The 27364-nt window shown below is 39.7% G+C and overlaps 1 protein-coding gene across 2 annotated transcripts in view; it reads left to right on the plus strand.

The window, feature by feature from the left end:
- LOC126387650 (RIMS-binding protein 2) overlaps window positions 1-27364 on the plus strand; it is a 96784-nt gene that overhangs the window by 35294 nt on the left and 34126 nt on the right. For both annotated transcript variants that reach the window (XM_050040240.1, XM_050040241.1), the window contains 11 exons: window positions 2947-3054; window positions 3425-3553; window positions 5828-6004; window positions 6831-7025; window positions 18361-18528; window positions 24199-24282; window positions 24416-24505; window positions 25229-25351; window positions 25453-25557; window positions 25779-25829; window positions 26899-26919. In XM_050040240.1, coding sequence (XP_049896197.1) covers window positions 2947-3054; window positions 3425-3553; window positions 5828-6004; window positions 6831-7025; window positions 18361-18528; window positions 24199-24282; window positions 24416-24505; window positions 25229-25351; window positions 25453-25557; window positions 25779-25829; window positions 26899-26919 — 1251 coding nt within the window. The remainder of the gene's footprint in view (window positions 1-2946; window positions 3055-3424; window positions 3554-5827; window positions 6005-6830; window positions 7026-18360; window positions 18529-24198; window positions 24283-24415; window positions 24506-25228; window positions 25352-25452; window positions 25558-25778; window positions 25830-26898; window positions 26920-27364) is intronic.

Here is a 27364-nt window from a genome sequence, read left to right on the forward strand (position 1 = left end):
CATTTCCTGAGACTTCCTCACAATAAATGCCTCCCCGTGTTTGAATGCTTGAATGTAATTAGATTAAATGGCTGTAGCAGATAAAATGTGACGATTAATTGAAGTCTTAAGGCTATAACTTGGGTTTAAAGTGAGTGAAAAGCTTCAGTAGTTGCCCTGATCATATATTTGACTCATGCTTAACCAGAATCACGAGATGACACTTTATCCCACAGTTTCTCAGCTGATGCCAAGAAGTGTCTAAAGAGAGCGTTCAAGTTGAAGGAGAGTGTACTTGCTGAGTCACTGCCTTTATTGATTAAAAATGTCGTCCATGAAGCATCTTTTTTGCCTGCAGTGACAAACAGTGATCACAGCTTTGCTTTGACTGCAAGCTAATCACAACTTATTTAGACAATATTGGAAATTTACTAAAACGATCACTTAATTTGGGCACTTAAAGGATTCTGCAGCCTTGATATGGAGGTTTAGGCAGATCGTTTCTTTTCCTGTGCTACTATTTCTGCAGTTTTAATTTGTATGGTGGTTTTTTTTGTGTGCATAATTTCCCTCGGCAGATCATGTGTTAATGATTTCAGTGAAAATATTGTGTCTGCTCGTCTGCATGGTCTCACCGTGAAAAACATATGGTCTTCCTGGCACTAGTTTGTAACCCACTAACTAGATATTCAGACAGGATGTCTAACGTTACCATCACAATAGTCCTGGAAGATGAACACTCCGGAGCCTCAGCTGCCGGTTTAGTAAACAGCTGGTCATTAGTGTCGACTTAAATAACAGGTACAGTAGCATTAAAAAGCCTCCAGGGAGCCGCCAGATTCCCCATCATCTGCAGTTACCAAGACGACGTAATCTCACAAGGTGATGGTCGCGTGATTTTATACTGCATCATGTTATCTGAATGTGTAATATACCGTTAGTCTTTGTGCTGTTAGACATGTGTCATTGTTTTAAAGGGATATTTAAGGTTAGTAATGAGATCCTGAGAGTGTTACAGAGACAGGTTTACTGGTGTTTCACATGTGGAGCCATCTGTGTGCTTTCTCGTGCTGAGAGATGCGTCGAGGCCCTTTCCCTCATCTGTCTGTGGATGCTGCAGTAGTAGCTGTGGTTAGGCACATGCAGACCAGTTGACCACAGGTAATGTGAGGCAGTTTCACCTTTTTTTTTTTTTTTTTTGTTGCTGAATGTGCTCCACTCTGAGGACAAACCCTCCCCTCACCTCCAGCTTATCTGTTCACCCTGTCTGTCCATCTGCTGTCACTGCAGCCGTTACATTTATGTGTGCCAGGTCTGCTCTCAGCCTGTCCCTCTGAGCCTCGGGGCTCATTTAGAGCAGCGCTGTCACAGAGGTAGGGTGCCATCGTTTCCATTCAAATAAAAGAGCAATCTGAGGTTGCAACCACTTACAGGTTTCCTCCACATGAACAACAAACACAGATGACAGTCTCAATCTGTTTGCGACATCTACTGCTGCTTGTTCACAAGATAACAAGCTAATTCATGCAACACGCAAGACTATTACACTATATAAAACTGCTATGAAATCTCAAACATGTATTCATTACAGCATATGACACCTGACTTTGGGAAATAGCTGATGACTTTCTCAGTTCTTATTTCTACCAAACACACAAAACAGACCTGAAGCGTGAGACAAATTCATATTAACATGCTAATGTTTCTGTCATGTAGTCATCCTAAGAGTAACAGTAAAGTTGAAGTGAATTAAGGCAGTACTATTCAGCTATATTGTTCAGGGGGCATATTTTTATAAAGTTAAGGGCCCCGTGGGCCTGACATTTCCCCTAGAGCTGTTATTCTCCTTATGTATGTTCAGTTAAAACTTTTATTTTATAACATTGCTAAAGTAGCCCGCAGGTACTCAGCTCATAGATGGTACATTGTGATGATGTCAGAGATTTTCTAAATCACTTTTCTGGTCTTATGGAAAGTTTTACAAATATAAAACCACCATGGCTCAAAAATTCAGAATAAAAAGATTCTTAATTGACAGTTCGAGGTGTCCTGTCAACAGTTAAACAGACGTCGCTTTTGTAATGGTGGCCTGCGGGGCAATTTGCTGTGAGACTTGGCAGCTTTCCTGGGGGCCTGACGTCAACAGTGGCATGCTTTCATTCACAGTAATCATGTTGTGATTGGCTGTTACTTACAACACAGGAGTGCTCTGCTGGTTTGAAATATTTATCGTGGCAAAATGTCTGTCATTCACGAGACTTTTTTCCATCTCCAGGTTCGAATTTATTTGTAAACAGAACTGACTGGTGGGCCGGAGTTGCCCATTCAGAAGTCTAGTAGTCCTGACGTAATGTTTAGCACACAGCTAAAACAGCACTGAAGTGGCTTTGGGACAGTTCACTTTACGTTCCCGAGAGGAACAGCCAAAGCCCGGACTTATAACTGAAACAGAAATCTATGAATAGACCTGAAGATCACAGCTAATTGGTATTCCTGTCAGAGTTGAAAGAGCCTGAGAGCATCTGCAAGGAAGAGCATGTCATTATGGGGTGCAGGGTGTAGATTGATTACAAGAAATAATCTGAAGTTAAACACATAAAATTGCAAAATCAAAGTGTGTCAATACTTTGTGAACTGTGAATGTCTCTCCAAAGCTGCTGAGTTGGTGTGGTGTAATAGCTGCCCAGTGGCAGTTGTAGGCTGATTGAGTTGGTCTAATGAAAAGGCTTTTCACTGAGCTGTCATCTGTCAGCCACCATTAGATTTCAGTATGTAAACATCGGCTGACAGCAGAGGGAGGCTTTTCTGGAGCTCAGAGAGGGAGCAAGATTTTAGCAATGCTAGAGAAATGAAACCTGATACACAGACACACTGATATTCTTCATTTTGTGGTGTTTAATAAAAACAAAATAAAAAAACAGCAGTTTGTAAACTCTGCGTTTGCCTGTGTTGTGCTTGTTTTTCCAGAATGGCACTGACTATGGGTTCCTGGTGCGTCAGAACTCTGAACTGTTGCGAGCCCTCGATGAGCTGGAGAAGACTTGTACCACACTGAGGGAGGAGAATGGCTTGCTGGTAAGACTAAAAATAAACAGTCTGTAGTCTTGACTGAAGGCTTCCTCGAAAGTAGGGCAGGTGCACAGAAACAGCGAATGAAACAGTTCAAATATGCATTGTTTCAGTTTGGCGCTTCTGTTTCTTTTCTTTCATTGTCCTTTATTCAGTTTATAAATAGATAATTATTTTGTCAGTGTGTTGCCTTTCCCCCTTCGTCTTTCACTGGTAACAAAAGCAGATACGCAACTAGAAGGTGTGTTACTGACTCTTCAAACTATTAATAAGCCGTTCTGAAAAGCTGTTTTCGTGTCTCTCTTGTTTGCCATTGCTGTGTTTGCATTTGCTGCAGGCATTGTCTGATGATGGTATTTGTTTCCCATGTGTTCAGCGGAAGAGCAGCGCCCCAGAGACGGAGGAGAAGGTCAGGCGGCTGAGGAGAAAGAACACAGAGCTGGCTGTTCTCGCTAAAAGGCTGGAAGAGAGGGCTCGAAAACTGCAGGAGGCCAACCTCAGAGTGGTAAACTGCACACATTAAAACACCTCTAACAGTTTCACAGCAGCGTGTTTGCCCTCACTGCGACCCAAATGCTGGGGAGTGACTCATTGTCAAGCACCACCGTCCAAATCACCACATCACCGTAGTTCAGCATGTGATGAATGGGAGCCTTGTTGAAAAAGTCCCCTATTGAATAATTTAATGCATCACCAGAATGGCTACAAGAACTTCAGTAGCAAGTCTCTCGGGATGTAATGTCTCTAGAAAAATAAAAAAAAGATTATATAAAGCAAACTAAAGATCACACACAGAGGTCAAGGATGAAAAACATTTTAACTGCTCATGAATCATTTCTTGAATGCAATATTTAAAACCTTTGTTGATGCCAATTCCTCCTGACGGACTCCATCGATTACTGTCTTGGTTTACAACAAAGCTTTGCCTGTTAGGTGTCATCTGCACTGCTATATCCACTTCTTTTTTCAAATCAAATATGATAGTATACATATAAAGTACCTTTCCATATCTCACAAATTAGTAGTGAAATGAGCTATTTCTGTAGTGAGCCTGGCAGTGTGAGATTAAGGCACGTATAGATGAATCGATGCACTCTGATGTCGATCAACAAATTGGTGATATTTGACTCCATGGCACACTTTGAATGACGGCTGCCTCAATTGCATAATGAAGGAGAAATGCATTAACAAATATTATATGGAAGATAATACAGAAACAAATAAGTTACGCAAAAGAAATGCAAAGAGAAATAATACATAAATAAATAAATGATGACATGAACAAATACAATAAAAGAAGGAGAGACCTCTGCTGATAATTTGGCTCCCGATAAAAACCTCTGAACACTGAAGGATCATTCGTCCAGTCATTTACTGTATTTATTTACTATTCTGGCAGATAAATGTAGCCTCTTAAAAAAATTACGCAAACACCATAATAAAATCAAGTTATAACAGTTGTATCATGCATGCAGGTATCTTTCTCTGAAGTCAGCAGGAGTATTATTTTAACAGAGGAGGGATCCTGACTGTGAAGGGGCCTCCAGTCTCTCCTTGAGAGCAGCAGTGAGGAGTACAGTTATCAGGCAAACAATGGAATGACCATCTCTCTCTGTCCTGGCTGTGACGTTCGCTGGCTGCTGAGTATTCTGAGTGCACCTGTTCACCAGTCTGAGGAAGAGACCAATCCCCTCCCCCCTCACCTCCTGCTGCTCACTGAAGGGCACAGCAATGTAGTTCAATAAAAAGTTTACAGACTTGTAAGAGCTCCGCCCTATTTATTAACTGAGTTAGTTTGCTTTTTTTATTGGGTATTACGCATTTCGTTAATGATGCATCCCTCACAAAGCAATAAAAGCTCAGAGTAGCTAGACACTGGTATACCTACCTACCTACCTACCTTACTGGGTTCTGTTTATAATGCTGTCTGATGTATAATTTTTAGCTGTTGTTTGCTGATCTTCATCTAAAACCATTGTCTTCACCAAGACAGTACTCTGCTCTCCTTGTACCACCTGCCAAAACAGCAGCCATCCCTGCATACCACCATGAGACTTAAAGGGACAGTTCACCCCAAAATCAAAAATACACATTTTCCCTCTTACCTGTAGCGCTGTTTATGATTCTAGATTGTTTTGCTGTGAGTTGCAGATATCGGCCATAGAGATGTCTGCCTTCGCTCCAATTTAATAGAACTAGATGGCACTCGGCTTGTGGTGCTCAAAGCGCCAAAAAATAATACATATGAAAATGTCTCCTTCCAGAAATCATGACCCAGTTACTCAAGGTAATCCACAGACCTTGTTGTGAGCAGTTTCATGTAGGAACTATTTTCTTGTTCTGCTCTTATTAATAGTCTACTTCTACTCCCGGTTCAAACCCGGGGTGGGGGAGCCCTTCTGTGCGGAGTTTGCATGTTCTCCGCATGTCAGTGTGGGTTTTCTGCGGGTACTCCAGCTTCCTCCCACAGTCCAAAGACATGCAGGTAAATTGGTGACTCTAAATTGGCCATAGGTGTGAATGTGAGTGTGAATGGTTGTCTGTCTCTATGTGTCAGCCCTGTGATAGTCTGGTGACCTGTCCAGGGTGTACCCTGCCTCTCACCTAATGTCAGCTGGGATAGAATCCCCTGATTTTGGGGATGAACTGTCCCTTTAATGTTAAAAGAGTTTGGTTCGTGTAAAAGTTTAAAAATACTTTGATGAATCCACGCCCTTCCTAAGATTTTATTTTGTCCTACCTGCTGATTAATACACATTTCCTTCTTGCTCTTCTTCAGGTGAATTCCCCGTCACTGATGAGACCCGGGTCAGTGGAACAGTACAAGAGGGCATTTGCCCGCCAGCGAGCTCGTGACCTTGCCCAGCACGCTGATGCACTGCTGTCTAAGGACAAAGAGATCGCTGCCTTACAGCAAGAATGCAGAGAGCTGGAGGCACGGCTGGGCACCACTAAGGTATTTACAGCACAACTGCTCAGTGACTAGTTTGAACTCAAGACTGAACCACTGATCTTCATAGTTTTTACCTCAGTGTTCCTTCTCATCCTTCCTGCCACACGCTCATAATACCACAAGCTCGCTCTCTGCTGGACAACACGGGTACTGCTCATCCCCACTGTGTCCTAAGCCAGCATTACAAAGCTCTGCGTCACTGCTGATGACTCGATGACAGTGCAGGAATAGGCTGCCTTTCAACGTGCCTGTATTTAATTACTGCTTCAGTGACTTAAGAGCTCATTTACTTGATTGTGAACATCTGTTGGGGTTAATAATGATGGGTCTTACAGGGTGAGCTGTCTATTGATCTAGTGAGAGTGTCTGTGCTGGATCCTATGTTCAACCTCAGCACCTTCTCACCATTAGATGATAAGAGTGATGGAGGGAGAGGTTGGAGTGGCCTTCTCAACTTGACCATGAAAATTTGAGCACGTCTGAATGAGATGACTTTGATGCTCTTTGAAGTCCATGACCCAGAATCAGTTTTACTGGATGTTTTAGTTTTTAGTTAGGAAGTGTCCCTTCTGACTGTTACATTTAGAGCTGTTGTTATAGTCATAGGGATTTATAAACACAATATTTGAAGTGTTTTGAAGACAAGTGTAGGTTGCAAGTTTTAGATCGTAGTGCAAATGATTACATGTACGTTGTTGATTGAGGCTATAGGTCTTTGGATCAGTTTAGCGGAAGATAATTTGAAAATGTTGAACCAGCAATAGTGTTTTAAATTGATGATGTCGCTGTCGTACAACTGTCTTTGATAAACGTGTATGTGTCTGTGCAGGGCTCCCCTGTTCCATCTGGCAGAGTGGAATTTGAGAGGCTTCTCAGGGAGTCTCAGAGGGAGGTGCTGCGGCTCCAGAGGCAGCTGTCGGTCACATCATCCAGACAGCAGCACGACCACAGTTCCGACCCCATTGGCCTAGGGAAGTGTGGGGAAATTCAAGAGGTGGAGGAGGAGGAAGAGGGGGAAGAGAAGGTAAAGGCATCCCCTCATGTCAGAATTCAACTCCACACTGACCCCTGTTGGTTTAAGAGAACCTGAAACTGATGACATCAAATCAACTGTACAACATTTCAAGTCAAACATGAAGCAGTACTTCAGTGTCTAAGTTTCAATGCCTATTTAGGGACAAGTAAATATTCATTGGTAAATACCTACATGGAGTGATATGGTGATGGTAGAAGTGATCCTAAAAATCAAGCAAAAAATTCTTAAAATATAATGTAATAAGAAGGAGAAGAAGAAGAAGAAGAAGAAGAAGATGGAGAAGAAGGAGAACAAGGAGAAATGTAAAATATTTATTTATTAATATTAACACTATTTCTTTTTTATAGAGATAAAATGAAATATACAGAGATGATAATAGTAATACAAAAGTTTAACTAAAAAAATGTCAAATAAAATAGAATTATGATAATAATGTTAAAAACATTGAAATTCAATTTGAAAATAAAATAAAGAGAAATTACAAAATTAGAAAGATGCTAAAAGTGATACAACAAAAATCTTATTAAGACTTAATTAATGAATAATAACTTAACAATAATGATGCTGATGATGACTACCATTAATAATAATTATAATAATATTAGTAATTATTATTATTACAATATGACAATGATCATTTAAAATCATACACGAATACATATTAATGAATAAATATTTAAATAAATTTTTTTTAATAAAACAGTGACAGATACAAAAAATTGTTTAAAAATAAATACATAAATAAATAACAAAATAAGTAAAAATGCAACATACAGTAAAAAAAATTCAAGAGTTTTTTTTTTTTTTTTTTTTTTCTTAATGGAAAGGTTTATGTGGTAAATAGATTTTACCCTGAGTAAACATTTCCTAAAACATGAAATCCTCATATAGTCTGGTAACCCATCAGAGACAATGTATGAATATATATTTATGTAATACATATGACTAAGCACATTCTGTCTCGGTCTTTGTGTAGTGTAGGGTTGGTTTGGAAAATATTAAAGCAACAATGCTGCATATCAGATCATGTTTTTACAGCTGGGAGCATCGATGGTGCTACAGTATTAGATTATATGTTGTTTGGTAAAGTCAAAATCCAACCCACTGAGTTGTTGTTTTTTTTTATAAATCTAGTGTATGTTTACGTTGGCATGGATGCCGTTTTGCGGTGTTATATAATGGCTTGTCGTTGGACTCAAAACTAATCTGCCACAAGCCATAATGAGATGATTCCCTGCCTTGAACTTGGGCCTGATCAAAGATACCGAAGTCACACATCCTGATCCTCTCCTCGTTTAATACTGATCTTCTCTCTGTTCAGTTCTTAGAAGCAGCTCTTCACTGGTGCAGTGATGCACACACGTATATCAGTCACTGGACAAAAAAGGAGAAAAATGCTCATGTAGAATCATGAATATATGAACAGGTTACATAATGCAGAAAGGATATTATTTAGAGCTGTGAAATTTAGTTAGTGTGTCCTTTTGAGAGGTCCATTTTCAGTGTATCAGTGTCCGTTTGCATCACATACAGACATGCATCTTATGGATGTTTTAGTAAAATTCTCCACTGCCTGTGAGGTAGAGTAAATTCTCTGCCTGTGAAGCTCAGATGAGAATGCCGATTGTGGTAATCTCTCGTTTGTGGGACGCACACACGCACTCCCAGTGGCACGCGCACACCCAGAAAGGGGCCATGTTGTGTGAACTCTAATCCCCTCTAACAACAGAATGGTACAGTCCAGTAATCCGCTCTCTGTTGCTGTGGCAGCGGTGAGAGGGTTTTGGGTGGTAGGTAAGACTCCAGCCGCACTAAAGACTTTTCTATCTCGCCCTGCTCTGGATAACTAGCAGGCCAAGGGAAGCCTTGACGTTGCCACAGATCACACGAAAGGGGTAGGTCATCTTTTGAGTTTTGTCGTGTCTGCGTGTCGGTGTCAGTAGTTCTCCTCGGCCAACCTCATATGTGTCTTGGATGTGAGGCTGAAGCCGTGCAGGACTCAAAGTTGACACTGAAAACTAATCAGTGTCATGACGAATCGGGGGTGTGAGAGAACTGGCTCGAGGTTGCAGGCGTTGCATTTGTGTTAGATATTTAAATCAGCTTATTCTTTAAGATTATTAGTATGTTAGAATAACTATGTGACTTGCAGCTAAGGGGATTTTGCTTTTAGGTCTCATAGCTGTTGTTTTTTAATATTCATTTCAGTAAATCCAGTGCTAAATCCCACCCACATCTGTGATGGACTGCCACTTTCTTACAAATTAGAAAGACGGGACATGCATGAGGCCTAGTCAAGGGCAGCCTGTCACAAACCTGGTTTTATAACTGTCATATTTCAGAGCTTCCAGATGTAGATTTTAGACGGGCCGACTTAGTGACAGGGTGGTAGAGCGTTTGATTGGTGGACATCGATATGCTCTGTATTAAAAAAGAAAATCAACGGCCAGGCCAATCCATTAAGGTGCTTTTAAAAGAAGTGATCCAGTTACCCGTTTCAGTAGTCTGCAGGGATTACACCAATGTGCTTATGGCATTCAGGGCCTGCTGAATGGGATCTGACCCTGCTTTAGTACGCATGGGCCCAAGGTGTACTTGATCCTTTAGTATACATGGACCACATCAGTGTGAAGTGTACACAGTGGCACCTCACCGTGTGAAGCATGGTGCAAGCAGAGGTGAGCCTCTAAGCTCGGAGCTCATCTGACAAAAACGCATTCAGAGGCACCTGCTGTGGCCTGAACATGAGGACAGACTGTAGACATGGCTGCATCCTCTGTCAGGCCACTTATTGAGAATGATGTATGTGGCTCCTTACACCTACAGCAGGATTTGAGTATTTATCTATCTATTGATGACTTGAGCCGAGGAGTTTATGTTTTCGGTTCGTTTCGGTTTGTCAGCAGGATCATGGAAAAACTTTTGGCCTTATTGTCATGAACATGGACACATGAATTATTTTTCACTTTTGTTAACATTGCAAGATAGGGCATTTGGCCTTGACAGAGGTCTGCGCTCTTTGCGTGCCCCTTTAGTTTGATTTAGAATGATCAGAATTATGTTTTTGTGCATGCGTTGTTAAATTATTTATGTCAGTTTTGTCACACACCCTCAGTCACAGTCACTTTTAAATGGGAGCTACGCCCATTTTTCAAAATTCACACATTATTCCCATGGTCTAGGACAGTCCAAAAATATTAGTAAACATGAAGAACTCTCTCCCAAATCCAAAAAACTAGAGTGCTAAAACTCAAATTTCAGATGTCATAAAGCATTAAGTATGGAGCTGCTCTCAAGATGATGAATTGGGAAGAAGTTCTAGCTGTTAGTGAGAGCATAACATGTTCTGTTTCACAACTGACGACACTACAATAGAATTAAAAACAATATTGTGTGGGTCCACAAAATCAGCCTCCCATTCATTGTCTATGGAGCAGCTCCAGACTTTGACATCACAAGTTAGAGACCTCCTTCTCTGGTGTCAGGCTTTGAGAGAGAGTGGCTCATGTCATGACGTAAACATTTCAATTTAAAGAGAAGCTCAGATCACCTTGACACGTTAAAGTGGAAATTGTTTTTTACTTTAACTGACCATTATGAGGTAAATTAAGATTGTGCAGTGTAATAGCTTTAGAAAAATGACACCATCTGTGTTTAGATTGGTCATCTATAAGACTCACTTTAACGTGCAATTCTTTCTGCCAGGATACGATACGTACGATCTCCTGGGAAAATGAATCCTCCATTTAAGAAAGCATGTCAACCTTTGTGCAACCAAAACAAGAAAAGGATAGCGCATTTGTGTTCCCTGATAGCTATCAATAGCTGTCCTTAGTTACCACAGAGTTCTAGTCTAAGTTCTTCGCAGTTACTGTCCCTAGTAGTTGAAATGGCGGATGGTTAAAGAAAAAGAGTCCTGCTGACAGAAAATGGAAAGCGATCTATGTCAGTTTTGTCACTTTTAAAACGTGTGAAGTATTTTTACTGTGACTGAGGAGCCAACCATCACATTTTGGAAAATCGGAAGAAATCTTGAATTAAACATTCTGATTTAAAAAGGTCTAGTGTGCAGGATTTAGTGGCATTGTTGGCAGCGGTGAGGTTGCAGATTGAAACCAGCTGAAACAGCAAGCACGTGCCAAGCGTGTAGGAGATCTACAGCCGAAATGAAAATGTAAATGGCACTTTCTAGAGCCAGTGTTTGGTTTGTCCGTCCTGGGCTATTGTAGAAACATGGCAGGCTCTGTGGAGGAGTATGTAGATGTCAACAGCTCACTCTAAGGTAACGACAACACAAGACTTATATTTTCAGGCCATTATAAACTAATGAAAACATAGTTGTGAATTTTATATTCCATTTCTGCCGATACGTCCCCTTAAATCCCACACAGTGGACATCTTAAAGAAGTGTAGATCATCTTGTCATATTAAACATGCGCATTAGGACCTGCTGTCCTGTCTGTCATAACACAAGCAAATCAAAAGTCAAACCAAAGTATCAGTTACAGAATGAAGGACATGAGCAAAACATTGAATCAAGCTGGAGCTGCTCTTCAAGCCCAAATGTATGTAAATGATTTATACATTAAACTCAGTGCTTGAATGCATATGCACATAAACTGGTAAAGCTCATATGCTCCTCTCATAATTTCATACATTTTCTAAAGTAAAAGTACATACATGTACCACTTCTTCACATTCCTCTATTTAAATAAAAAATGTCCCTCTGGTTTTAGCATCTTAGCTCCTGATTTGCCTTTAATTTGTAGAATATTAGTGCTTGTTAGCTGTAATTGATGATATATTAATTAAAGTGTCAGATTTTCGCTCAGAGCTGCAGCCAGCTTTTGTTCCTGACAGCTCATTCTCAGTGGTGATTTAATTTGACTCCAGTGGCTTCAGGAAAAAAGTGTGTTTGAATGTTTTGTGATATGTTTTAAAAAATATCTCAGCACGTTGCATTAATCGCACTTTAAATTTGATGTAATGTCATAATTAATTGCTGGAACTGATATGTTAGATTTGAAGCTTATGCTAACTGTAGCATTTTTTGAGTTAAACCGTTTACTTCCTGACTGACTGTTTAGCTGATAATTGCTCTTTAATTAAAGACCAATTGTGACACAATAAATCAGCAAATTAATGTTCTTGGGGGCTTTATGAGACAGTTCAAGAGCAGGGAACAGCTATACATGTATTTTATATGAGACCTCAAAAAACAAACCTTTAAAAAATGTAAAGGAAACCCCATTTTAGAAATGACTGCTGTTTGAATCCAATCCTTAATGTCCCCTTATAACAGGGCGTGTTTCATTATAACTGCCCAGATGTTTTTCTATCTGCAAAATAAAGCAGCTTTATATAAATGCAACTATTTCTTATCATTTCTTATAGATTTTAAAACCCAATTTGACTGTTTGTGACCAGTTGAAACCAACACAAGCATGAAATACAAAAAACAAAATGAAAAATAAATATATAAAATATTCTTCAATTGAAACAAGTAGTTGAAGGTAATAGATGTTTCCTCTGTTTGGTGATTATTGAAACAATTCTGTCCTTCACTGGTTCAAGTGAACGTGAAGCTCTGAAGGATGATTTTGTCCTTCTTTTTTTTTTTTTTGCTCAATAAGTTTTGTTATTTATCTTTTTGAATTAGAATCAGCGCCGCTAAATCAAAACCATCTGAACACCTGTTAATGTGCAAATTCTCGCCAGAAAGGGACGACACTACTGCCCTGACATGACGTGCACATGGAACCCCTAATTAATGTAAAAATATATATATGTATATTCTTCATTTTTGTACCCCATTGACACCTGATCATTCAGCTCATGTATTTTAGCATGCAATATGCAATAACATTAAATAAACAAGTCTTGATTCTGTTTCTAAAGATATGATAGTTTTGCTGCTGTATGTGGGACGTGAAAAAATGTCACAATGCATTTGCTGCAATGTAAAGTATACGATTTTATTGGTTGGAGCACCAACCTTTAACTCACATGATCTTTTCTCATAATCGTCCATATGAGAATACAGAATTAAACGCTGCACCATGACAGAGTCAGATCTCTTAAACATTCAGCACCTGTCAGGTCACACTAAGTTTGGTCAGGTTAGTGTGTTGGCACATAAACCTTTGAAATGATTCATAAAAGCCTACAGTAAGCCTCGGTCTAATGCTCTCCATGACCGTCCCTTTATTCCTCGTAGCATTGTATAAATGAGGCATTATGTAATATTCCTCCTCTGTGCTCATTCGTCGAGACCATGTCGGAATTATATCACGCTGGTCGCCTGAACCCTGATTACATTTGCTTTGAAGTCATCATCGTGAGCTCCCACATTCCCTTTGCTCTTTTAAGGGATTTCACCTGTAGGCTGATGTCACTGTGCTCACAGTGTGGCTGAGGTTAAAGTTCACATTCTCCTTAAAATCACCTGTGGCAGAAGCTTAATGGGGTTCACTTGATGCCAAGAAGAGCTGCAAAAGTAGTGGAATAATAGTGAAAAAAAAAAGGTGATTGTTTGAATTCGCACAGGGATCTTTGGCCTGTGTCACTCCCACCTTGCCTGGCACATGGCTGCCAGATTAAAACAGCAAACTCCACACACTTAAGCTAACCCACTCAATGAGTATGAAGTGCGACAAGCTAATTAGCAATCACAAGAGGACAGGCCGCTTTAAACAGCACTGAGCTAACACAAAGATGGGCATTGCTCCAGGATGCTGGGATCACCTGGCACCTCTGGGACCTTTGATGACCACCGAAAAGAATCAGGGAGAAAGAAATCAGCAATTTAGTGCTCTCATTCCTGCACTGTTTTTGTACAGGGGCCAATGGAATTAGTGCCTCCTGCTGGCCTTTCGTCACCACTACTAACACCATCTGGCCCCCTTTCCAACAGATAAACCAGGGACAGCCTCACTTAACTTCACAGACATGACACTGATATGGTGCTAAACGGTCACAACAGGTCATCAGCCCCATACTGAGAGCTTTCGTATCCGCCATGATGTTTGAATGTACATCCCTGAGAAAACAAACCTCCCTGACGCAAGCTGCAGACAGATCTTTAATAGTGTTGAGACAGAAAACTTTTGTAGTTTTCATGCTGTAAGTAGTAGTGATATGTAGGGCAGAATTAAAGGATGCTGCGAATGGTTATCTTGGTATGTGTAGTGTTAAATAATACCAATGAGAATCAGCTTCCGTCTTTGTGAAGCGAAGGGTTGTCCTCCATAAAAGCCACCCTGTCAGTGACAGTTTTGTGGTCTCTAAAAATAACAATGACCCAGTCAATTCTTGTCATGTTTCAGTTTCTTCACTGGAGCTACAATGGCACTGCAACTCTCTCTTAACCTGCAAAATATCTCTGCTCATCACAGATTGAATGTTTTAAGGGTGAATCAGTTGGTAGTTTTCAGCTTTTTCATTGTAATTGCATGGATGAATGTTAATGCATTTACTGTGTGAAGGAGCAACAGTCTTATTATATTAAATGTGATATGTAAAACAAACTCGTCTTTAAATATTACTTTAAAAAATAGCCTATGGTTCCAGGATATCCCTCAGTGACCAAGTGTGTTGATGGTTGTCTTTGCGGGAAGGGTTGTACAGACAGACTTAGTAGTAGGGCTGCGTGATATTAGGGAAATATGCAGTAGCGTTGTTGAGTAGGGGTGGGGAAAAATTATTTCTTAGTTGCATCGCGATGTGGATTATTCAGCAGTGTTTCACGAATTTAAATAATTAATTATCTAAATGTTTAAAAACAAGATGCTGACAGAATGAAAGAGGCGGAAATCAACCGCGAGAGCAGGGCAACACCTGGACAGTCCACAGTCCAGAGCGTATCTTGTAATTCATCTTCACAAAATTAAGCTGCTGCAAGCTTGTTTTGATTTAATGTCTAAATGATTACATTTGAGAGGCGAACGTGAAGAATTTTGTTCATACTTTCTACACCATCACCCAGAGACTGATGTTAACGGAGCGGAGCAGCAATCAGCAATCAGCAGTAACTTCAACAAACGACCGACTGGCCAACACACGCTGCAGCATTAAACAACTTAAAAGGCATCTGAAGAAAAGAGCTTTTTGCTCAGTCTGTTTCACCACAGAAACCCTGCGCCCGGCCTGTTCAGTGTCTTGACTTTCCCTGGAGCTAATTGGCGGGAGAGAGGCTGCTCACCACTGCTGGAGACGTTAATAACAAATATCAGAGCGCTTTGCATCCCCCTCATTTTGTTATGACCATACAGGCGGAAGACTGTAAGGTGTTTCCAAATTAATTAATTCATTCATCAATGCAGTTGACTTTTTAAGTTAAAAAGTCTGCGGATCATATATCTTAATATACAGTTATGTTTCATATTGTATTTCAGTGTAAAAAGGACACCAGTGAATGGTTGAGTATGTCTGTAACCTTAGTGTGAAACCAACAGTAGATGCACTGTATACTATTTCAGGTAAAATATGACAGTATGCCGGCAAAGGTATTCCACAATGGCTTAGTGTGAGTGACCACCAATGCATACAATGATCAAGATGAATTAATAATCATGTTATAATCACATCTTAATCGAATCGTGAGGTGCTTAGAAATCCCATCCCTTTCGTCACAATATATCACAATAACAATGTTATTGGCTGTGAACAAACAGATATTATAGTGTACTCAGTTCTGCCTTTTGTCGCTTTCAGTTTTCTGCTACAATACAAAAATAAATTGCTCGTTGAATTATAAAAATGAAATGATTCCCAACATTTCTATTAAAAGTTGAATTAAACAAAAGGCACCAATAAAAAGTTGCATTTCTAAATGCAGTTTCTTACTGATTTGATTTACTCAAAAAATCTCTGAGTGCAATATCGAAGTCTATCACAATTTGTTTATTGTGCAAGTTAACATAGCGGTGATTATAAAAAAAACAATATATTGTGCAGCCCTACTTAGCAAAGAACCTACATAGAAATAGTCGATGCATATGAGTCTTTGTATTCTGACAGAGAAATGTGTAAAATGTGCCCGAGGTCTAGAGTGATGTGGCGTTCAGTGACTGCTGGTGTGAAGGAAAGGAGAGTGTAAAGGAGCGATCCCCTTTGCGGCACGTGGCCGAGCGCCTTTCATCCTGTTATTGGGTCATGGCTTTGGCTGCACTAGCACAGTTTGAGCGTAAGTAGGTTTGCTCTAAAATTAGATACTGATTCCCGACTCTTAACCCTTGACCAATGTCAGCCTGCCCCCCACCTAGATCCACATCAGACAAATCATACAGTTCATCAAAATTACTATCTAAGAGAAGGCTGCTTTTCTGGTGAGACATTTAAGTCATCGCAGCCAACCTAATTAGGAAGAACAGGTGTTGTGTTTATGTGTTGTAGTCGTGCTGCAGGCTGCAGGGATTCCCCCCTGGATTATTCTTTGATTGTAGTTGGACCACAGGGAAGGGGGCTTGCTGCTAATCCCTCACTCACGGGGGGGGTGTAATGTGAAGTGTTTCTGTGCAGTATAACATCCATACATTTGCTCCCTTCGCAGAAGTCTGTCATGTTTTTAAGATAAGAACAGGAGCTTTTGAGTACAGAACCTCAGATCTTGACGTTTCAAGATCACCTCAACACAATGAGCCTGATGCACACTTTTATAACTTGCAGGCTAGACTATTGTCTCATTTCCGGTCCGCAGAGGAATACAATAAATCAGCTACAATTAATTCAAAAGTTGCTGCATGTATGCTAACTAAGGCTAACAGGAGAGCACACATTAGAATCAGAATCCTTATTTATTGCCAAGTAGATTTTCACATACCAGGAATTTGCTTTGGTATATTGGTGCATAACATCAACATAGTAAAAGAGGATGAAATTTTAAAAAAAAGGATAGGATAAAGTTAAAATTAAAAATATGACATATCTACCGTATATCTGAATTAAAATGAAAGAGCTGTGCAGGTTTTAGAAGCAGTAGTTTGCTCAAAGATGTGCAATATTGTCCACAGAATGTGCAGAAATTCATAGTGCAAAAAGAGTAGTAGTATAAAAAGAATATGCAAAATTCAGATCACACCTATTTTAAAATCTTTACCTTTTAGTTAATGTATTGATTTTAAATTCTTTTATTAGTTTATCAGGCACTACATGAGCATATACACCAGACTACCTCTCAGAAATGCTTTTAGTTTATGAAAAGTTCTGTAATGCATTAAGAAAAAAAAAATCCTGCATCCAAGCTGTTCTTTATTGTTTGTTTATTTATTTATTACAGAATACGTGAATAGGTCTAAAATATCAAACCGTGCCTTTAATCTTTTTGATCTTGTCATTGTCTTGAGGGAATGTCTCCGTCCTTTGAGGAGAGAAGACTGTTCTCCAGTGTTGCTGCGGTGCAGCCTTCACTACCTGAATGAACGACATTTCATTCAGTGTTTCTTTTCCTCGTCTGTACATCTTTTGCGTGGATTAGGCTACATTGATTTCAAACTCTTATGTGCTTTTTGTTCCCGGAGCTTTTGTCACACTTTGCAGTGACATGGCGAGTGTGGTTATTACTGAAATGAAAACGAGCATTCAGAATTTTGGTGAACAAAACATAAATAAACAGTCACATACTGTGTTTGTGCTGTCAGTTATGGCGTATAGTGTTTCGCCATAGGCGGGGCTCACACATGGGAGGTCGGCAAAGTGGAGGAGAAAAGAAGAATGGAGAGTTGAAGACAGCTGCACTCCGTGTGTCTTTGCACAAGAGCTTTGCAAGTGAAAACACCTGTGCGACTGCTGACTTTGAACAAAGGATCGGATCCTCGATGTAGCTCAATATAACCGATTCAGATCTGTTAAAAAATGCCTTGATCTGCCCTAATACTGATGTTTGAGATCAGATCAGGACATCCCTTGCATCGACCGTGCAGCATATACATACACACTCACACTTTCCCTTAGTACCCTGTACCCTCTCTAAGATGTCTAAGATGCACCTCTAATGTGAGCCATGAGAAAAACTATGTCTGGCTAGTTTTGCTTTGGATGTTACGAACCCTGGCAATCATATTTTTAGGCAGCAGTCTCCGTCATGAGTTAAAGCCATGCTGCAGGTTTTTCCAGTTGCATAGAATAAATCCGTCCACTACAATAAAACCTGTTAATATGTTATAACCACTCATGTTACTGTTCTTAACATCCTAAGTTTTGTCAGCCTCTTGTAAAGCACTTTAAAGTGCATTGATTTGTTAGAAAGGTGCTGTATAAATGAAGTTTGATTGACTGATTGTAAATATGGAGTGACTGACTGAGTGATTGTCTCTATCCCTGTCAGGTTGTAGGAGAGACCCCGTGTGTGGTATTAGATGAAGCTCCATCCAGGTGTGAGAAGACTCCCGGAGAGGAGGAGGAGTCGGGGCTGCGAGTAACGCCCCACCCGGGCCTTAGCCCGACCCCCTCCCATCAGGAGGACCACACAGAGGAGCAGCACCTACAGTTTCTGGTGAGAGAATCTGATGCTACACTCTGCTCATATTTCAGAATAATATTGTCTTGGAGCGCAGCATGCAATCTCCATTAGTGGTGCGCTTTGTCAGGGCTCACATGCTACATATGGATTGTTTTGGGGTTTTTTTCTGTCTAAATTTGATTATAAATCCAGTCTAATATTGTTCTCTTGAAAGCAGTTTTTTTGTTCATGAGAGTCCTAAATTCCTCTTGGCAGAAATAACTGCGTATTGTGCACGTATCTAGCTCTCCACTTTGTGTTTTCATGTGAAACTGGAGCTTGAATTCAGTGCTGCGGCTGAGCTGACGGCCGCTGAAGGAAAAACTACGGTCAGATTTGTTATGTAATGCTGGGATTATTTTGATCTTGTCCCCTGGAAACAGAAGGGAAGCACATTGCCCTTGCTGCTTCTACAAGTGGGTCTCATTTTCCCTCTCAGCATCATGCTGACTTTCTTTATCAGGATGGGAAATGGAGGGTCTGCACATTAACTGATGATATCATTAGTATCAGTATAAGGCTTCATGTCTCCTCACCTTTCACTGAGCCGTGTACATGCAGTTATTTCCATAACTGTGATTTGTGTCGGAAGTATTTTGAAAAGCTGGTGGTGCAGTTTTCTGAGAAGAAGCCATAATTATTGTGCAGATGTTCTGCTGTGTTTTCTAAGGAGTGATGTGCTGCTTTTGAATTCTCCAAAATGGGTCTTTACACACAGCTTTCTCATTTCACCAAAGTCCTAATTAAATCTGCATAAATATGAAGGGAATGAGCAAGTGTATAATTTAAGTTAGCCAGTGTGATGCTTCAGAACTGAACAGTACTCAGACTGGCTGCGTGAGGAGTAACTTTATTTATGTGAGCTTCATCTTTGGTGAAACTAGCTTAAATGTAGCTGGAATGTTTGTTTGTTTTTTGTTTCAAGATTTTTTGGCTTTTTATGCCTTTATTAGATGGGACAGACCAAGCATCAAAGGGGGAGATGGGGGGGATGACTTGCAGCAAAGGGCCGCACACTGGAATCAAACTTGCAGCCACTGCGGCAAGGGCAGTTCGTTTGTACATGGGTGCTTGCTCTACCCTCTGAACTACTGGGCACCTTTTGCCTTTGGTGTTTTGAAAGAATCTTAACCTTACACCATAGACTATCTGTCTTTCAAAGAGCATGACTGAGGAACAGTGAGATCTGAAGGCCTTTGCACACTGAGTCCTTTTTTCGAAATTGTAGTACATCTAAATAAGAAACCGACCTCACGTTGTGTCAGTCACGTTTGCACACTGACTCTGACATTCACTGTTCAGAACAGGTTTAATTTGTTGCATTTTTTCGCATCCGCCAAAAGGCCTTAAAAAGTTTTTTGACCAAGAAGCAGTGAAGAAAATGTGGCGTAACCTTCAGGACACATACATCTGCAACAAGAGACCTTTCAGCAGGTAAGATAGTGAAATTCATGTGGATGATGACGAGGAAGAGAATGTGATACAGGATGGAGACTGCACACAGACAGAGAGGAAGGACAGCCAGGAGGGTAACCCCAGAGGAGAGAAGGGAGGAAATATATCTTTACAGTTTGTTTTGTATCGGACTCTGTGTGCAGGATTTCTAAGTGTAATGTTTTTTGTTTGTTTGTTTGTTTTTTTGGATGTTGGATTAAAAAAACGCATGCAAAATAAGCCGACTCTGTGCAATATGGAGCTACATTAGGGTCAAATGTTTTGTACTTGAAAAAATAAAATTTGAAACTGAAAATTCATGTTCTGATCTTGAATTTTGAAAAATACAATAATGTATTCAAAATAAAAATAAGTGTATGAAACGTTTTTTTCAGGTTAAATATAATTTTGATTCACTTTGGTAATTCTTTTGAATGAATAATTTATTTTCACTTTTCACTTCCATATGTATTTTAACATTTGAGGTCTTCTTTTTTTCAGTTGCATGTTTTATCTTTTCAGATTCAGATCTTATTTTTTACAGTTTCAAATCTTTTTTTCACTTTCAAATCTTTTTTTCACTTTCAGATCTTTTTTTTTCAGTTTCAGACTTTGTCACAAAAACGACCCCTTAATATTTGTTATGATTTCCCAAAACTTAGTTAACATTTCTCACCTGTGTGCTGAATGTATGGGCTTCAGCAGATTGACCCAACCGACCGGACGCCATCATCGCAAGCAAAACGGACACTACGCTGCGTTCACAGTGCTATGTGGAAATCGGACATATCAGCACTTAAAATGTGGCTGTTGAACTGCAAAATCTGGCATAATTTATCGCTCTTATACCGCAATTGGTGCTCAGTACTGTCTAAAACAGATTTCTAAATGGAAGTTTGTCACTGGCATCAATTTTTACACTGCCAGTCACATGAATATGGTGTATATAAGTGTTGAGTCAGAATTTTTTTAGTTCCTACGTTCCCTGAAGGCACTGTCACTCATGATTCCACACCCCTCTCAGTTGATGCCACGCCCCCCACGCCACATCAGGGTCAAAAGTCTGAAACTCAAAAAACAGATTTGAAACTGAAAAAAAAAAGATCTGAAAGTGAAAAAAAGATTTGAAAGTGAAAAAATAAGATTTGAAACTGTAAAAAATAAGATCTGAATCTGAAAAGATAAAACATGCAACTGAAAAAAATAAGACCTCAAATGTTAAAATATATATGGAAGTGAAAAGTGAAAATAAATTATTCCTTCAAAAGAATTACCAAAGTGAATCAAAATTATATTTAACCTGAAAAAACATTTCATACAGTTATTTTTATTTTGAATACATTGTTGTATTTTTCAAAATTCAAGATCAACACATGAATTTTCAGTTACAAATTTTATTTTTTCAAGTACAAAACTTTTGACCCTAATGTAGCTCCATAGTACAAAGGCCTTGAGACAGTGGGGTATCCTAGAAGAGTTAAATGAGTAACAGGTGTAGGAAAAGCACCTCAGCTGAGTAAACACTAAGTAAAACCCCCCGAGAGATGACTTTAACCCACAAAGCATGCATGTCGCTCAGCCCACCACTTCAGTCCAGATGACTAGATGAGTCCAATTATCCCGGCCGAAATAATTCTCACAATATTATCCTGATAATCATCAAAATATGCTTTAAACTCCTGAAGTGGCACTTAAACATACTGGCATCAATTCACCTTCGAGTATTTAATGCCGGGTTCACACTACACCACATTTCTGTCCGTTCTGACAGTCACTATGTCAGATTACGCGATTGTGGAGTCATAAAACCGTGCCCAGACATGGCTGACAGACATAACAGACTACACGATGGTCCACACTCATCATCCCCAGCCGTTTTTCACGACGTGTGTGATGTCATCGGGTAATCTTGTCTGATTTGAAATGGCTTTGTATCTTTGGATATGAAATATGCCGGATGACTGATAAAGATCTTTTGTGGTTTTTGAAGTTAGTGTGTATGCTGTTTCTTTGGGTGCTGAGTCAATCAGTATAGTTCATTTAATAACTCAGAGGACTCCTTTTTTAATTTCAGGGGACTTTTTATTTGTATTTCCACATTTATTAATTTGAGGAAGCTTTTTATGTCCATCTGTTACATTCATGTTAATGAGGCGTGGTTATCACACAGATTCAAACCAAAGCAACAATCAATCACAATCAAACTGAAAGTCATTTATGTATTTATTGCACCATTTATTTATTTTCATAGTCATATTCATCTCATCATTGATTTAATATTGACCTATATGTCATTCCATACTGTTGTGGCTGATGACTGATGCTTTTTAACCGTGGCCCTTTTGAAAGCCCCACATTACGTGCTTTTTGTGTGTTTGTTTGTTTTTTTCTAATTATCTGTTAATTTTATTTTGTATTTACTCATTTATCAACAGCATTTTTTCCAAGCAAATTGTTAAATGTTAAATCATTGTGTGAATGATATACGAACTTGAAGTATACATGGAATGAATTGTATGGAATTGGGGGTGCAGGGGTTTGGAGAGTATGTACATGTTTGTATTTAGTCACTTATTATTATTTTCGATATAATATTCTCTACCTTGTTGAGGGTTTGTGTATGAGTGTTTTTGGTTCTTCCTTTATTTGTGCTTTCTTTCTTCATTTTGCTTAGGGTGTTGTTAGTAATTTACCTCGGTTACATGTCACAATGGTATCTCACATTTTAAAAAATAAAGTTAAAAAACAAGAAGAGTGCAGAGGAGACATAAAGCAACCTATGACTCCATATGTGTGTGGGAGGAGATACATGTTTGTCTATACCATCCTCTGGCCATCAGAAGGATTTAGATCATGAGGAAGTGGACAATCAGTGGTGATGTCCCTTATGTTGGCAGAAATATGTATGGTCGTGAACAGTGAGAGACAAACAATTCTTTGATCCCAATTTAATCACACCACGAAGTACACATTGACAAACATCATATTTTGATGTTTGTCATTTCAAGAGATGATTTAATAAGTCAAGACAGACGCAGTTTGTTGTAGGTCTGTCCGTTTGGTTTTGTGTGAACTGCTAACTGAACTACATCTCTCCTCTTGCACAATATACATCACCGATGTTATTATTGCCACTAGCTGGGCACGTTTCACTTTGTTCCTCCAGAACGAGGCAAAAAGTAATAAGTGAATTGAAATCACTACAAGGGAAGTGAAAGAACAAGCAAGACCAGGTGCTTGTGTGAGAACATCTATATGGAGTACACAGGCATCATAGCTTCAGCAAAAGAGAGCTCCATGACATCTAGAACGTGACTTTTAGGTGTGAAGTCTTTCTCATTATGTATTTTCAGAGTCATATACTTTAACAGTTTGACAGCAATCACTTACACAACTATATTTTAAATAGACAAATATCGTGTGTGTAATTCATGGAACAATTAAAACAGGATAAAATAATTATTTGTCTCTCGGGGTTCATACCACCCATAGTTTTTCTGAAATAAGGTCCCATGGTTGTTCTGTTTCTGGGAGAAAAGTCTGAAAAACACAAGTTAAGTTGGACTCACATCAAATAAAAAGTTAAGTTAGAAGCGTTGATTGTGAAACAGCTGACAGTGCATTTAAGTTCCAATCAGTGCCACCATCGCGGTAGTTTAGCTTCACAGCCCTAATTTGCCTATAAAAACACAACGTTGTTGCTTAATACAAATTATTCAGGCCTTTGATACACAATCAAGCAAATCAGACCACAGATTGCAGTTTAATTATCATTATTGTCTTGCTGTGTCATCACTAGTGCAGTATCTCTTCCAGTCAGCTGCTGGTGGTCTGTAATTAGCCTGTCTGTCCTGTAGCTTCCCCCCACACGGTCACAGCAGTAATACTTGATTGAGGTCCTGTGGCTGAAATAAGCTGATTTCTCCGATGCTGGTCCTGCATGTAAGCTGCATTTAGAATAATTAAAGGATGCTAAGCTTTGCAATACCTCATTGCTATGGGGTCAGAGGTCAATACGGAAACTAAAGCCAATGCATTCTGCATAGTAAAATGTAAATGCAAATCACTGACGTTATATTCCATGTTGTTTTTACTGGTTTTGCTCTTATATGCTGCTCTTTGTTTGAAAGTTTGCCCTGTTTTAAACCATGCCAAATCTAAACTCAATATTAGATTTCAAACTAAGGATTCAGTGTAACTGTATTTGTTTTGTTCTCACTGTTGGTTCAGGAAAGCGAGCTGAGCAAGAAGAGAAAAGAATGTGAAAACCTTGAGCATGAAGTAAAGAAGCGGCAGAAGAGATGTCTGGATTTGGTAAGCAGTATTTCCTTCTCCTCTCATGCTCTCTGGCGGAGTTCCAGTCTGGTTTTAGCATTACCGTAGGATGACTTGGACGGCATGGACTTCCTCAGCTTTATCTGAACTTTGTCGTGTGGTTTGGTGACAGGAGAGCCAGCTTGAGGATGAGCGAGGCAAAAATGAGCAACTAAAGGAGGAGGCAGATCTCCTCAGGAGGAAGGCACAGCTGCTCGACCAGGTCAGTTTCAACATGAACGTGTTAAGCTTTTTTGTGTCTCAATAAAAATGGCTCTAGATTTCATAGTTGTGGCATTCAGAGCTGTCAGTTGGGGTAGTTTACTCACCAACTCAAAGGGTAACTTCAGTATTTTTCAACCTGGACCAAATTTTTCCATGTTTTTGTGTCAGACTGACTAATGGGAACAACAAAATTTTGGTGCAGTACTAAGCGAGAGGAAACAGGCTGCAATGTAACACACCTTTAGTGAGCTTCCACTAAAAGTGCTTGTTTTTGCCACTGACAGGCTCAGGTTATTATTCTAAGTGTCTGAAAAAATTATGGAAAGGATCCCGACAGAGATAGATGTTTTTGTGAAAGAGTAAGATCCTTTTTTTTAAAACCAGAAACAGCCCAGTAATCGCGACGACCAAATCCACCAGACTCCATTTAAATAAACAGTAATTTTACCAACGTAAAACACACTTTATTTAGAGGCGACAGAAACAAAATAAAACTCACAAAAACAACAACTCACTCAACACTGGATCAGTTTCGAAACTTAGTCAGTTAGACACAAAAACATAGGGAAACAGGGTCCAGGGTTGAAAAATACTGACGTTACCCTTTAATGCTGAAACCTGGGGATGCAGTGACATCTCTACTCCAAGAGAAATGATGACCAAAACTATGAAAATGTCTGCAATAAAATTAAATCTCCGTCCTCCTGCTGTTGTTTCTCAGACTCGGGCTGAGAATGAGGAGCTGAGGGAAGATCTCTCTGAAGTGACCGCTCAACACAATTCAGTTCTCGAGGAGAACCAGAGACTCCGTGCCAAACTGGAGAACCTAGAGCAGGTCCTAAAGGTACGGCTGAGCTCAGATACTGTGAGGTATTATTTTCGCCTTCACTCCTTACCATGCTACTTTACAAAATAGCTTTCTGATGTGTTTTTCTTTTTGAACAGCATATGCGAGAGGTCGCCGAGCGAAGGCAGCAGCTGGAATTGGAACATGAGCAGGCACTGGCTATCCTTAAGTTCAAACAGGATGAAATCAAACGGTTACAGCGGGTGAGGAGCACAGTCTCTTGTACATTTTTCATATTTTACCAGTGTTTTTCTTGCTCATGTCCCCCAGGCTATTTAAACCTCACGTCCAGCAGGAGGCAACCTTTGGGCACCAATAAAGTATTGTGTGTTTTCACACGCAGCTTACTGTGATGTGAATTTTATGAGCAAACAACCAATGTAACACTGGCTTTAATATTGTTTTTTTTTCTTTTTTTAATCAGGCTCAGTTATACGCCAAGAGGGAGCATGAAGGAGTGGTTCAGATGCTGGAGGTCAGTTTGTGTTACACCAGCAAAAACATAACATCTATACCATGTAGTGCTTTTATTACACTCAAGAACTTAGGATGACTTACCTAAACAAAAATCAAGTGTGGCCATGTTTATTATGTCACACAAGGGAGTGATTAACTCAGCCCCAACAAAAGAGAGGAGGAGTGTTTTATGCACTCGCTGTCTGATGAGATCAACTCTAATTCATAATTAAAGGTGTTTCTTTCCTCCATGAAACCAAGCAAAAAGAGTATAAATATTTGTATTACCCTCCTGCTCTTAGTAGACAGAAGCAGCACAATGAGCTCTTCATTCTTATCTAAACACCTGGCAGAGAAGCTGTTGCAGAAGAGTCATATTTTTGTAGCACTCATGGGTCTGGAAAACCGTTTGAACAGATGGCTTCGCCGCTGCAGTGTGACATTTATATTCACTCTCAATGTGAGTGTAAAACACTTTGAATTCAAAATGAATCCAGACAGTCGATGACAGTTGAAGCCCCCATCTGTCTGATTGGCTGCTGATGTTAAACGATGCAACAAAAAAAAAAGTCCCCCACAGTTGATGGCTGTATGTCTGTATTTCTCACATTGTGCATTTTGCTAAATGAAGTGTGTATTTTATTTTAGGAGTTGACTCAGCTTGTGTTGCGGAGGGAGCTGGTAGAGTATAGTTGCTCCTGTTTTGTTTTGTTTTTTTAACAAAAAATGCTTGTTTCCTTCCTCCTGCTTCGTTTCTCTCACTTTCTGTCTCTATTTAAACTCAAAGCATCACAGGAGAAAGTCTCTTCCCCTCTCAGGAACCTGAGCTTTGTTCCCAAGTTGACACACTACCTTTTGTAATCTGCTAAAAACACATTTTATAAGATTAAGCAGAATGAATTTCTTCATTTAAAAGGCAGTTGTTGGCTGCCGAGGGCAGAGACACATTCTAGTGATACGGGATTTTCAGACTGCTGTGTTTCTTTTTTATTAATATGTTTTCTCTTTCCCAGATTCACTGTTTCACAAGCATGTGTTTACCTTTGTATATCTTTTTTTGTTCTTTGTGTTATCTCTTTGCTAACCAGAGTACACTGGACTGCATGCAGGTACTGTTAACCAATTTACCTTAGTGCCATAAAACCTCCCCTACCTTCTGCAGGTAGAACCACCAAACCCCAGTTACTTTTAGCTAAAGTGGAAACAGACGACTTTTCCTCCCCCGTGTTGTATCATACATGTTCCCCCATCGAATAGTTTCATAGCACCCCTCTTGGTGGTTAGGGTTAGGGTGGAGGGTTTTGGTCAGGTTTAGATGGAGGGGAAACATTCATCGACAAGGGGACAGTCCTTGACACAACACCGGTGTTTCTAAATGGTAATATTATTGGCGCCGCTGTTGCAAAGACAACCGGATTGCTTTCTGTTTTCCTCAGAGCCTCCTTCATCATAATAGAATAAGCTAAAGCCAGGCTAGCATTACAGAACTTTTTGGCCGACTTATCCCTAGCCCTTTTTAAATAGGAATTGTGCAAATTTGAAGGAAAGCCCAAT

Source organism: Epinephelus moara, chromosome 3 (genome assembly GCF_006386435.1).
Source record: "Epinephelus moara isolate mb chromosome 3, YSFRI_EMoa_1.0, whole genome shotgun sequence".
Taxonomy (NCBI): domain Eukaryota; kingdom Metazoa; phylum Chordata; class Actinopteri; order Perciformes; family Serranidae; genus Epinephelus; species Epinephelus moara.